The sequence below is a fragment of the Elephantulus edwardii genome, unplaced genomic scaffold, assembly GCF_000299155.1.
Source record: "Elephantulus edwardii isolate Elephantulus edwardi_28Jun2011 unplaced genomic scaffold, EleEdw1.0 scaffold00007, whole genome shotgun sequence".
Classification (NCBI taxonomy): domain Eukaryota; kingdom Metazoa; phylum Chordata; class Mammalia; order Macroscelidea; family Macroscelididae; genus Elephantulus; species Elephantulus edwardii.
Genome location: NW_006399757.1, coordinates 548,106 through 561,516, shown reverse-complemented (window position 1 = coordinate 561,516; position 13,411 = coordinate 548,106). Strand labels below are relative to the sequence as shown.

Genomic DNA, 13,411 nt, shown 5'->3' with positions numbered 1-13,411 from the left:
TTGACTGTGTGCCAGGCACTATGCCAAACATGCTTTATTATCTCAATAGTCTATAGTAGTAGGCTTGTGTAAATGGAAACCTAGAGAAGTTTTGTGTTAAGTAATTTTTCCAAGTTACACAACTTGAAGTGGCATAACCAGAGTGCAAACCTAGATCCATCTGAGTTTGAACTGGGTCTGTTTACCTCAATGCTGAACATCTTTCTTATTGTGTTCAGAAAAATAGTGAGTTTTCAATGGATAGTTTGTTTGCTTCAAGGCTGGAGCAAACAATAAAAAATGTTTATTTTATAAAATGGACTCAATACAGGAAGACAGCGTCTGAAAGAGTGGAGGGTGACCTTTCTACTGGATAGGAATACGGCAAAAGGAAAGACGCTAATCTCGCCCCACTTTTCTCTCTTTCTAAACATCGCCTACGAATTTATCCCCATAGAATTTGAGGATAACAAGAGTGGAGGGCAAAAGTCAGAAAAGCTGAAGTTACCAAACTCCTCCTGTGTTACATTGTGCTGAGTCAGAGGCCAGAGTGAGGACTGTGGAGGTTGGGAAATGGTGGATAACACAATTTGTCTGTCTCAATTTCCTCAGCAAAAAATAAGGATTCTCTTGTTGACTGGCTTACCTAACTGCTCTCTTGTGAGCATCAAATTCAATAACATATGGTCTCACTAAAAGAGTTCCCCAGAATGCACAACCTAAGGGAAAACCTAATAGGATATCACCTTCTTAGAGAGTGTGATGAGATGAGAGACCAGCCTGAGGCAGGGCAGATAAAGGGCCTATAGCAAATGCATCAAGTCAGCTATTTCTTAGTGCAACTACAGGCTTGAAATGATGGAATTGCCCTCTAAGATACAATACATGCCTCATTTCAGAGCAATCCAGGCAATATGAGAAGGAGGGAAGAATTTCTTTACAGGCCTTCATTCCCATTAGTCAAAGGTTTGTCCTAAGGGGCACTGACTGAAGGAATCGTCTGTAACACCTTCCTTCCTAATTGTACAAGTGCGAGTCACATCCTAGGCTTTGACATCAATACAGAGTCCTGGAAGTGGAGGTCCGGGGTCCACCGTACACAGGAGGGAAGGCACTGTGGTCCACCGTACACAGGAGGGAAGGCACTGTCAGGTGGAATCTGTGGGAATTCTGTCAGATCCCAAGCAGCACTGCTCACAACAATCACAGCAGCAGCAGCTGGAACAGGGCAGGTAAAGCAAGCTGGAGAGGTGCCTGGATACACACATCGACTCAGCAATTACATGGGGCAGGACAAGGAGCTATTGAAATAAATTACGAGGACATTTCACTTTATCCAGGGTGCTCAGGAGGTGCCTGGATACACATATTGACCAGCAGTCACCAAGGGGCATAACAGCAAGTTATTAGAGGCAATTATGAGGGAATTTCCTTTTCTCTAGAATGATCATGAGGTGCCTGGATACACAGAATGACCAAGCAATTACAAGGGAGGCACAAGAGCAAATTGCTCAAACCAATTGTGAGAGAATATCACTTAATCCAGGTTTTCAAAGAAAACCTCTTGGGAGGATGAAACATTTAAGCTAAGACCTCAAAGCTGAGTAGCCAATGATGCCGGAAGATAATTTTATAAAAAAATTTCAGTGTTACCTTATTTATCCAACTTAAAAAAAGACACCTTTCCATTCACTCTCATATACATTTTGTTTTATAACATTAATTGCAATTGTACAACACCATTATTTGCAAGATCTTATTGAATGCTTTTTCTCTGCCTTTTCCATCACTGTAGCCATCTGTTTCCTAATCTCTGCTCCTTCCCCTTCCTCTCCCTCTGTCAGCCCTCCACAGTTGTTTCTATCTGTCTGCAAGCTGTTCCTTAGTTTTCTTTTTTAAAAATCTCTTATTTTTTCTTCTATCCACCCCCTTTCAGTTATGCATATCCTGTTCCAGATTGTAAATTGCAGTATACTCTATATCTGAGCATTCATTAATTTCAGATTGCCTTTCCCTTAATTGATTCATTCCAATATAACTTTTCTGCTAAGAATTTAAACAAAAATAGTTTTTCTTTATTTTATGGTGAAACATATTAGTATATATAACAGTTCCTATTTCAACCATTTTTGTTTGTATTATTAGTTACCATTACGTTTCCCATGTTGAGCAACCAATACCACTATTCATTTCTCAATTTTCCAGCACACTTAACAGAAATTTAGTGCCCTTTAAGAAATGTCCCCCACTTATCTAACATCCACTCAGCTGGCCTGGTGGAAAAGAGCTTTGCTGCCATCCCAAAGGCATGTGGTTTGAATTCATCAGCTTCTTTGAGAGAGAAAGATGGGCATTCTCTTCTCATATGGTTTACAGCCTCTAAAAACTCACCAGTGGGTTAGCTATGAGTTGGCTCTAACTCAATTAGCCTGTAACGATAATAACAATTATTTAATGTTTCCAGGCCATCAGGGTTTTTTTCCCCCTTTACAAGATTGAAATTATTGGCTTTTTAACTGGTTCTGACAATAAATCTTGCTAGTTTAAACACCTTCAGCTGCAGATACATAAGAAAGAATATCATCCATCTACTCAAAGTAAAAGTAATGGTTCAGAATGACAGAACTATAATATAATAATGGGGAAGAGGTGAAACTCAAAACTTTAACAACTTAGTGGCTCAAACCCACAAAGCTTCCTAATTTCGTTGTTGGGTTTTCTGGGAGGTCTACTGGTGCTGGGACAAAGGCATTCATTTAGGCTGCAACTCATAAGGTCCTAAGGAGAGTTGAACCCACAAAGTGCTCTACAGAAGAAAAATAAAAAATTCTCCTTCTACAAAGACTTACAATAAACAGGGGTGCTATACTCTGTCCTACTGGGCCACTAAGAGGCTGAATTGATTTAATGTCATTGCATCTTTTGGAGTTTGGGTTTAGTTCTATTTTCTCATTCCTGATGTATATCCAACATGGTACCTCAGGGACTCAGTTCCACATTATCTTCACTCAGGACTCTAGGATGATGACACGCCCTCTATCATGGAGAAGTTCCTGGGTATTATCGGAGAAGGAAAGAATCAGTGTATCATACACTGTCTCTTAAATGTGTTCTACCTGGAAGCTGCACACACTTCTAAATTTCATTGGCCAAATCAAGTCACATGTTCTACCTAGCTTCAAGGGGATAGAAAAATGCAATTTTTAAAAAAACAAAGTCAAACAAGCAAACAAACAATAGAACCCAAGGCAGAAATCTTGGTCAACTGTGGTATTTGTGAACACCACAGATAACTATTATGAACACTTCCAAATCAGCATATATTTTAGTTTGAGATTTATTTGTGTATTTATATAATCTTTGCCCACTTTTGTGGAAGGAGAGTGATAACATACTTTTAAGACTGATGCATTTTATCTAAAATTATTTGATTCTTACTATTGTTGTTAAGTGCCACCTAATTGTTCATAGGGATGTACAACAGAACAAAACACTGTTTGGCTCTATTTGAGAGGTTGTATTGTATTCAGTTGTATGTTGTATGTCCCTCTGAGTCAGAATTAAATTTTGAGGAAAAGGACTCTGTAAGTCTCTGTCCTCAACATGTCTGCTGTATTTGTGCCCAGTGTTGTAGCCTCTGTGTCAATCTGTTTCACTAAGCTTCCTCATCTTTTTTGACTCACCCTTAAGTTTCCTACTGATCATATATCATTTTTCACATTGATTAATGACTTGGTGTTTATAAATATGCAGTGATTTTTTCCACAAATAATTAGCATATTTCAGTACCTCTTTTTTTTTTCCTCTTCCTTTTTAGGGTGAATGACATTGTGGTTCTTGGACCAGAACAGTTCTATGCCACCAGAGATCACTACTTTACAAACTTCTTCTTGTCACTGTTAGAGATGCTCTTGGATTTCCGCTGGACCTGTGTTCTTTACTACAGTCCACAAGAAGTAAAAGTGGTGGCCCAAGGATTTAGTTCTGCCAATGGAATCACAACCTCACTAGACAATAAGTAAGATTTTTCAAACTGTTCTATGCTTTACCCTTGACCATTGACATTGTTGTGGGCCTTCCTCCTGGAAAGGCCACTCCTTTCTCAGACTTAAGTACTCAGTACATGTGGTGGAGAGAACAGGGCCTGGTAGGGTTTATATTAAACGAGTCATATTAAGCAAACCATTTATCCCCTTGCTTTTCAGATTTCTCCAGTGAGGTATTTACAAATCAGGAATTTGGATCTAAGGTTCTTGTTCCAAATTCTTGCATCACACTAAAAAACACATTTACTTAGCACACCAAAGGGGAAAACGGATGTATAATGCCTCTGCCCTTAAAATGGGACAACAAGATCTTTAACCCTGTATCCTAAGTTCAGGTACTGAAAAGCTCTTCTTGGAGAGGGAGGCCCAACTTAGATTAGGCCTCCTCATCTAAGATTTAGATTGTTGTTGTTGTTGTTGTTATGTGCCGTCGAGTCGTTTCCGACTCATAGCGACCCTATGCACAACAGCCCTAAACCCTGCTCTATCCTGCGCCAACTGCACCGCCTCTGATACACCCATCCCGATTACCCCAGTCACCAAATCAATCCATCTCCTAGAGGGTCTTCCCCTCCTGCGCTGTCCCTCCACCCTCCCAAGCATGATGTCCCTCTCCAGGGACCCGTCCCTCCTGGCAACATGTCCAAAGTATGTCAGACGAAGCTCCAGAATCCTTGCCTCCAAGGAGCAGCTTGGTTTAATCCTCTCCAAGATGGATCTGTTTGTTTTCCTGGCAGTCCATGGTACATTCAGTACCCTTCTCCAGCACCACAGCTCAAAAGCATCCACTCTCCTTCTGTCCTCCCTAGTCATTGTCCAACTCTCTGATGCATAACAAGCAATTGCAAATATCATGGCCTGTATCAGGCGCACCTTAGTCTCCAGAGAGACACTGTTGCTCCTGAGTACCTTTGAGAGGTCCCTAACAGCAGACTTTCCCATAGTGATACGCTTTTTGATTTCCTGACTGCTGGTACCAAGAGTGTTAACTGTGGAGCCGAGCAAACTGAAGCTGTGAACAATCTCAATCTCTTCGTCATCCATCCTGACGCTGCCAATTGGTCCAGTGGCGAGAATCTTTGTCTTCTTGACATTGAGCCTTAGTCCATACTGAAGGCTGCAGTCCTTGACCCTTCGCAGCAAGTGCGTGAGGTCCTCCTCAGTTTCAGCAAGCAGGGTTGTGTCATCTGCATAACGCAGATTGTTAATAGATCTTCCACCAATCCTGATGCCACAATTCTCCTCATAGAGCCCAGCCTCTCGGATAATCTGCTCTGAATACATGTTGAAAAGGTATGGAGACAGGATGCATCCCTGGCGTACACCCTTGCCAATTTTGAACCATGCAGTGTTACCTTGCTCTGTTCTGACTACTGCCTCTTGGTCCAAGTATAGGTTTTGCATTAGCACAATTAAATGTTCTGGGATTCCCATTCTTCTCAGAGTCAGCCACAGTTTGTTATGATCCACACAGTCAAATGCCTTTGCATAATCAATGAAACACAGATAGACATTCTTCTGGTATTCTCTGCTTTCAGCCAAGATCCACATAACATCAGCAACAATATCCCTAGTACCACGACCCCTTCTAAACCCAGCCTGGACTTCCGGCAGTTCTCTGCTGATGTGCTGTTCTAATCGTTTTTGGATGATCTTCAGTAGAATCTTGCTTGCATGTGAAATCAATGACACTGTTCTGTAGTTTCCACACTCAGTTGGGTCACCTTTCTTTGGAATGGGAACAAATATAGATCTCTTCCAGTCAGTTGGCCAAGTGACTGTTCTCCAGATTTCTTGGCACAACTTGGTAAGCACATCCAGAGCAACATCTGTTATCTGAAATACTTCAATTGGTATACCATCTATTCCTGGGGCCTTATTTTTTGCTATTTCCTTCAAAGCAGCTTGAACTTCTTCCTTCATAACCACAGGCTCTTGCTCATATGTTAGATTATACAATTTGCAGATGTCTTACATCAGTATATGCTATGAGAATATTTTATGCAACGGGAACTCTTTTTAATGCAGCAGGAAACTTTATGTGAAAATACTCCTTAGAAGTTCTTCCCCCTTCCCTGACCCTGCCACTCCAAAAAATATGTTTCTTTTTTAAATTACTATGAATATTAGAACATGAATTTGAAATAAGGAAGAGATATGCACTGTGGAAACTAACACTAAAGATTTCTTTTTTAAAATGAACATTACTGAGCTTCGTGATGATCTGGTACTTTGCAAGCACTAAGGTTTGGAGGCGTAAGTCCTTCTGACCTTGGAAGAGGTTCATTTATATATTTAAATTTAAGGAAATAAATTGTGATTCTCAAATTATGAGATTGAGTCTATATGCCATCTAAAACCACCAATTTTATGGCTTTATATTCATGCTTCATATTCAAAGCCTATTTAAAGCATATAAGGAATATGAACAATGCTGCTCTGTTATCTGATTTTTACTGTGTGGCATTGCAATGATACTTTGATAACTTTGAAGTTTTATGCTTCTTATAATAAACATAAATGTAAACATATAATCAACATGTAATCATATCATAAACATAAAAATAAGTAGAAATGTCATCTCTTCTTACTGCATGCTTAAATGAAATTATTTTTTGCTTCAAAGGTATGTCTATGTAGCTGATGTAACAGCTAAGAACATTCATGTAATGAAAAGAAGTGACAACTGGAATTTAACTCAACAGAAGGTAAAAAGCATCCTGACTTGCTTACACAACATGGCCTCCTATGTTAGCTCCACATTTGCCCTTAGAATGTGTTCCTTCAGTGAAGGAAACGTAATAATTTTTAGAGAAAGGCTAGTGAGATTGTGCCGGTGAATAATATCACTTACAGAAGCGAAAAGGTGGTGGTGAGAGGGATGCGAGTAGGGAGGGAAATGGAGACAGTACCTTTATCATTTCCTCTTTATTGGAAGGTAATACAGCTCGACACCTTAGTGGATAACCTAGCTGTTGATCCTGCCACGGGAGATATTTTAGCAGGATGTCATCCTAATGGCAAGAAGCTGCTGATCTATGACCCCAAGGATCCTCCAGGGTCAGAAGTAAGTTCCTAAACTTCTCTCTGCTCATAAATATAACTGGAAAACAAATGAAAAACATGTTAACAAGATAGTTTAAGCAAGTCATGTTTAATATTTTAGAACGGAACAGATCTATAAATGGAAAGGCTAAAGATTTCAGGGGAGCTCTGGTGGTGTACTCCATGGGGCATGGCCCTGCCAACCCAAAGGTAGCACCTCTCTAGAGGCTGGTGTCCACCAGAGGCTTTCTGGGATGTAGACTGACAACCTCTTCCTGTGTGCTTTACAGCCTTTCAAAAACCCACGGGGTGGCCAGCTTTGAGTCACCTCCGATTCCATGGAAATGAGTTGAGCTTTGAAAGATTTTGATAGGATCAGGAAGTATGGCTCATTAAACCTGTTTAGTTCACCAGATACTAACATAAAGCCTATAGACACCACAGGGCATGCCCCTTTATTGGAAGGATTTAATTTTTTTTTTTGGAAGTAGTGAGAAGCATGGGTCTTTTTATTTATGTTGATGGAGGTTGGCATATCATTTTTGTCTAGTCAGGTTACAGACTCTGAGCAGGCCCAACTGTTAATCAAAGGGTGAGGCATAAAGGGAACTTTTCTCCATACAACGTGACATGTTGTTGTTATGAACTGTTGAGTTCACTGAGAGTTAAAATGACCTTATGTTTAACAGCACTGACCCCTGCTCTATTCTGAGCCAATTTCATTGTCCCTGACACCCCTACCCCCATTACCCCAGTTACTGTGTCAATTCATCTCATCCAGGGTCTTCTTCTCCTACATTGTCCCTCCACCTTTCCTTCTCCATGGTGTCCTTCTCCAAGGACTGGTCCCTCCAGGCAACATGCCCAAAGGATGTGAGACATGAAGCTCACATAAAACTGATTAATTGACTTTCATCTCAAAATAAAATTTGCCGTCAGTTCCTGAAATATATGATGATGTTGGTGACTGGCTCATTCTAAAGGTATTATTTGTATTCCTTAGAAATATCTCTTAAAAAACAATAGCACAAACCTTTAAAGTTTCTTATGGCATTGAGTTTAAGAATAATAATATGGAAAGTGTTAATGAACTGATATATAGGTGTTATTTCTTAAAAATGTGCTTTGGAAAATTTATTCACAAAAAAAAAAGAATTGAGCAACTATAATTCACTAAGTTTCTTGGTGGCATAGTCCATAGGGAATTATGCTACTAATCCAAAAATTATGTCTCTACTACAAATTCAAATCTTTCAGAGTTCTATGGTAAAAACCTGGGCATCTCCTGTGTAATTTACAACCTTGGGAAATACATCGGAGGGTCAGTTATGAGTCAATTTCAAATGAACAGCAATGAGTTTTTGGGTAATATGCCAAGCATTGTTGTACAATTTGGGAAATATCAGAAAACAAAACAGATTCCGGCATTTAAAAGGAAGAACAGATAACAGACAATAAACATTAGAAATACATTAGTTATTTAGTGTTGCTGTCAAGTTGGAACTCACCCTTAGCTGATCCTCCAGTGGGTTTTCAGAGGCAGTTAATTGCACAGGATACTTCCCGTCCTTCTGCAGAGCTGCTTACCACTAGGCCACCTGAACTTCCCAGTCAGTTATTATGTTTGAAAATGGTAATCAGTGGTTAGTTGGCCTCATTGAGAGGCTAAGATTAGAAGAGAGGTATACATTTGAGCCTGGGCTTGAGAAGGTGAGGAACTGATATTCAAAGCCTAGGCCAGTATTTGGTTCAGTGGCTAAATTAGAATATGTGCTTACTTCTGCTTTCAATATTGTCACTCTTCCATGAAGACTTCCCTAAAGACTTTGTTTGACAGAGCATTCATAGCTTCTTAAAATGTACAACAAAACAGTGGCACTATGCAGTATTTGTCCTTTGGTGACTGAGATATTTCCTTTAGGGTCATCCGGTTGGGGAGAGACTGAGAAAGATGGGATAAATTATGTATATGGCATTGAAACAGATGAGGGAGACAACTGTTTAAAAGGGATATATGATTAGGTATTATTGTCGTGTCAGGAGTCCAGAATGAAAGCTGCTTAGTGGAGTGGACTTGGGGGGAGAGATAGTGTAACAGTGAAAGAATTTTACTTTGCAAAGAGAAGAGTGAACTGGGGCAGGGAGGGGTGGACAAGGAGAAAAGTGCAACAATGAATGAATGGAAATCCAAAGTCTTTGTAAACTTTCATTAATAATAATAAAAAAAAATGTACACCAAAAAATAGAAGAAACAGAAGTCCAGTCTGAGTAGAATCTGAAGAATTACTACTCAAAGCTAATAAGCTACACTTTTCTCATATACCCTAAGAAACCATAGATAAACTGTCCTCCCAAACCTTGACCATGATATTCATATTGTTATTGTTAGCTGCCGGAACAGATTTCAACTGACAACAGTTTCATGTATGCAGGGTAGAGCTGCTTCACAAGGCCTTCAAGACTGTTCTGACCTTTTCTAGACATGTCAGTAGGTTCTACTTCCAAGATGTTGGCAACTTTTCATGCTATCCAAGAACTCCTTAGGTTTGTTTCAAGTGAATGAAAATATGAGCTATAGAATGATTTCCATATTGTCCATGGCCCTTTCTGTATATCCATTTTAAACTTTATTTGCTTGTGTATTTTAAAGATTTTTTTTTCAAATCACTAGTGCCCTTTTGTCTCGTTGTACATCATGTTTTCCACACAAAGTTCCAAGCTAGAATATTTTTTCTGTAAGAGACATGAGATCAAGGTTTAATCTCTTTCTAAGGACAAAATAAGAATCTATTCCAATAATGGATGTCTATATACACCCCAAGAAATCAAAAGATGAATTGCGTTGGAAAAATCTACAGTCTGAGACTGCTCTGGAGTACTGAAGAGCAACGATGTGAATCTGGAGACTAAGATGTGCTTGATTTAGGCCATGTGAAAGAAGAACTGATGGCTTTGAATTTTGGTGTTGAATTTAGAGTATTGAATTTAGTTTAGAGTATTGAATATACCATGGACTTCTAAGAGAACAAACAAGTTCAGCCTGGAGAGGATGAAACTAAACTGCTTCTTGGAGGCAAGGACTTTGAAGCTCTGTCTGACATACCTTCAGCATATTGCAAGAGGGGACCAGTCCTTCGAAAGGGACATCATGCTCAGAAGGGTGGAGGGATAATACAAGAAAGGAAGACCCTGCATGAGATGGATTGACTTCAGTGACTGGGGTAATAGTGATAAGTGTGTCAGAGACAATAAAGTTGACTCAAGATAGAGCAGGGTTCAGGGCTGTTGTACATAGGGTTGGTATGAGTGACAAGTGACTTGATGGCACATAATAACAACAACATATAGACCCACGATTCATGAATTTCCAAATATTTTTTTTCCTTTTTCAATTCTTATTTGATCTGTTTAAGAGCACATCGCCCAGGGTATTGGGAAACATAAGCTCTTTTGTATTTATTTATTAGCAAAGAAACGTGCTAATCATGAGAATCAGTACTAGGCGGTGATAGCTCAGATTGGATTCCAGAATATTTATTCTTTTCGCCATGTTGGATGTGAGGAAGGCCCACTTTGATGACTGTCGTCTCATACATTGTCCACCTGTGTTGCCTGGCTAGTTAGGTGTCTGTCATTTTTTTCTTCTGTGTTCCTCCTCATCCTATGAGTTCAGTCAAAGGCAAGACCATTTCTACAGAGAAGACCATTGTCTCTCTAAGAAATGAATTAAGACTGCCACTGACTCTTCTATCATTCTAAAGGAGATACCTGGAGCTACAAAATTGCATAACCATCTGTTGAGAAATTTGCTTAATGTCCAATAACTAATCTGTAAATATTATTTTAGTGGCTAGATATCACTAGGACAGTAGAACATTAATCAAAAAAAGAGAAAGTTAGTGCAGATACACAGAGCTTAGTTTACCAGTCTCTGAAAAAGAAATACACGGGTCCTAAAATATTTGGGAAGGAATTGTCATTGGATGGTTATGTGTTCCTGTTGTGTACTTATGGTTGTCCTCTCTTGACAGGTACTCCGCATTCAGAATGTTCTGTCCAAGAAGCCCAAAATAAGCACAGTATATGCTGATAATGGGTCTACGCTTCAGGGCAGCTCTGTGGCTTCTGTGTATCACAGGAAACTTCTCATTGGCACCATATTTCACAAACTTTTGTACTGTGAACTCTAAACCCCATGTATCCCCTCAAAATTTATATGTTTGGTAAAAATAAAGCCTTAAATATATGGAAATTGAAACTAGAGGTAAATAACAAACACCAACAAGTATGTGTGTGGATTCTTTAATGGTCAGAAGGAAAGGAAAGGAGAAAGTCTATATAATGTCTACCAAATTGCACATCAAGTGACAGTCCATACAGAAGCCAAACTTCGCAATTCTTGGTCTAGCACTTCTAAGATGTCATGGTTCTGGAAAGCAGTCTTCAGACCCACATGTTGCCCCTGTGGCAACAATGACAATAACACAAACAGACAGACTGACTGACTCACTGTTGTAAAGTGAATCCTGACTCATGGAGACCCCCTGTTAGATTTCTGAGGCTGTAAAGTTTTACAGGAGAAGACTACCTTTTCTTTCTCACTGGCAAATTCAAACCACCAATCTGGTGGGGTATAGCCCAGCACACAATGCACTCCACCACCAGGGCTTCCTGTTTCACTACTGTGCTCTTCTCAACCTTTGCAGTCCTGATCAGGGGTGAAGATAATGTTTAAATATTTAATCCTTTCTCCTTCCCCTGGTTATGCTGGACATAAACCATTGATTCGGTGTTCAGCCTCAAAGATATAAAAACAAGGGTTAGAATTCTGAGATGTTCCAAGAGTTCCTCTAACTTGCTTTTATCTGTAGACAGAAGCACAGGAACGACGGTGAAGAACAGGAAGATCCCCAGCCATGTAGACTAACAGAGTGACTGCAGCAGTGGGCGCGAGTGTGTCAGAGATTGTGAGGAGGGCACAGGATAGGACAGGGTTCAGATATGTGTTCATCGGGTCATTGTGAGTTATACGTGACTCATGGCACCTAACAACAACAGAAGCACAGAACATCAATTCTGGGAACTCTGTCAGGGACAACCCTCACTAGCTGTCTTGGCGCAGGGCTGACATATTCATTTGGAAAATGTCAGTAGTTCTACTGATACCTGCATATGAGAGATGGCTAATCTGCTTTGTCTAAATCCTGTCATGACGCCTCAGGGTAGCTACCTTCAACTACTTTCAGTTTGTTTCTTTAGTTAATGCAATAAATAGTTATTAAGCAACCTTCAGCAGTCTTAGCCCTAAGGAATAAGAAATGAATAACCCAGTTTCCACCTGAAATCCTGTCTAACAATGAGCCCAAATGGACCTTAGTGAAAATGAATAGAACTGTTCCTTTCTGGATCAAAACCCAAAATAGGCTTTAACAAATCAACAATTGAATTCAGTCCACACAAGCACTCCTTCTCATTTTTATTAGGGGCAGAGTGAGTGATTTTTACTTAGGAATCCTCACGGCACAGTGGGTTAAGTGTTGGTCTACTAATTAAAAGCTTGGCAGTTTAAACCTACCGGTCATTTAATGGGAGAAAAATGAGGAAATCTTCTGTTGTGAAGATAGGTGGCAGTTCTAGTGAGTCCTTGTAAAGACTCTATGCCTTGCAACTACCAAAAGAAAAGACAAATCTGTCTTGGAGGAAGTGCATTTAAAGTGCTCCTTAGACCAAGAATGGTGAAACTGGGTCTCACATACTTTGGCCATGTTTTCAGGAAGGGCCAGTCCTTGGACAAACACATCTACTGAGGAAGACACAGGGTCAGCAAAAGAGAAGATTCTTGTTAAGAAGGATTCGCACAGTGAGTGCAACAATAAGCTTGGTCATGGCAGGGAGCAGAAAAATGGTTCAGGCTAGAGCAAGATTGGGGTCTGTAGTTTAAATGAATAGAGCTAATGATAACGGATGATGTTTAAGCTGCACTGAAGGTATTAGCAAAAAATAAAGCCCCAGGAATCGATGGAATACAAACCGACATGTTTCAACTAACAGATGCAGCCCTGAATGTGTTCACCAGCTTATGCCAGGAAATGTGGAGGACAGCTGTCTGACCAACTGATTGGAAGAAATCCATTATTTATCCCCATTTCCAAGAAAGCTGATCCAACACAATGTGGGAACAGTCGAACACTATCATTAATATCTCATGCAAGCAAAATATTGTTGTTGTTGTTGTTGTTATGTGCCATCAAGTTGCTTGCGACTTATAGTGACCCTATGTACAAGAGCTCTAAATGCTGTTCTATCCTGTGCCAACCTCACCGTCTCAAACACATTCATTC

The 13,411-nt window shown here is 39.9% G+C and overlaps 1 protein-coding gene across 1 annotated transcript in view; it reads left to right on the top strand.

Annotated features, from left to right (window-relative positions):
* Positions 1 to 11,260, top strand: part of PON3 (paraoxonase 3) — a 34,087-nt gene extending 22,827 nt beyond the window's left edge. Inside the window, exons 6-9 of the mRNA XM_006880372.1 lie at positions 3,797 to 3,997; positions 6,652 to 6,733; positions 6,964 to 7,092; positions 11,102 to 11,260. Of these exons, the coding sequence (XP_006880434.1) occupies positions 3,797 to 3,997; positions 6,652 to 6,733; positions 6,964 to 7,092; positions 11,102 to 11,260 (571 nt within the window). The remainder of the gene's footprint in view (positions 1 to 3,796; positions 3,998 to 6,651; positions 6,734 to 6,963; positions 7,093 to 11,101) is intronic.
* Positions 11,261 to 13,411: the final 2,151 nt, after the last annotated feature.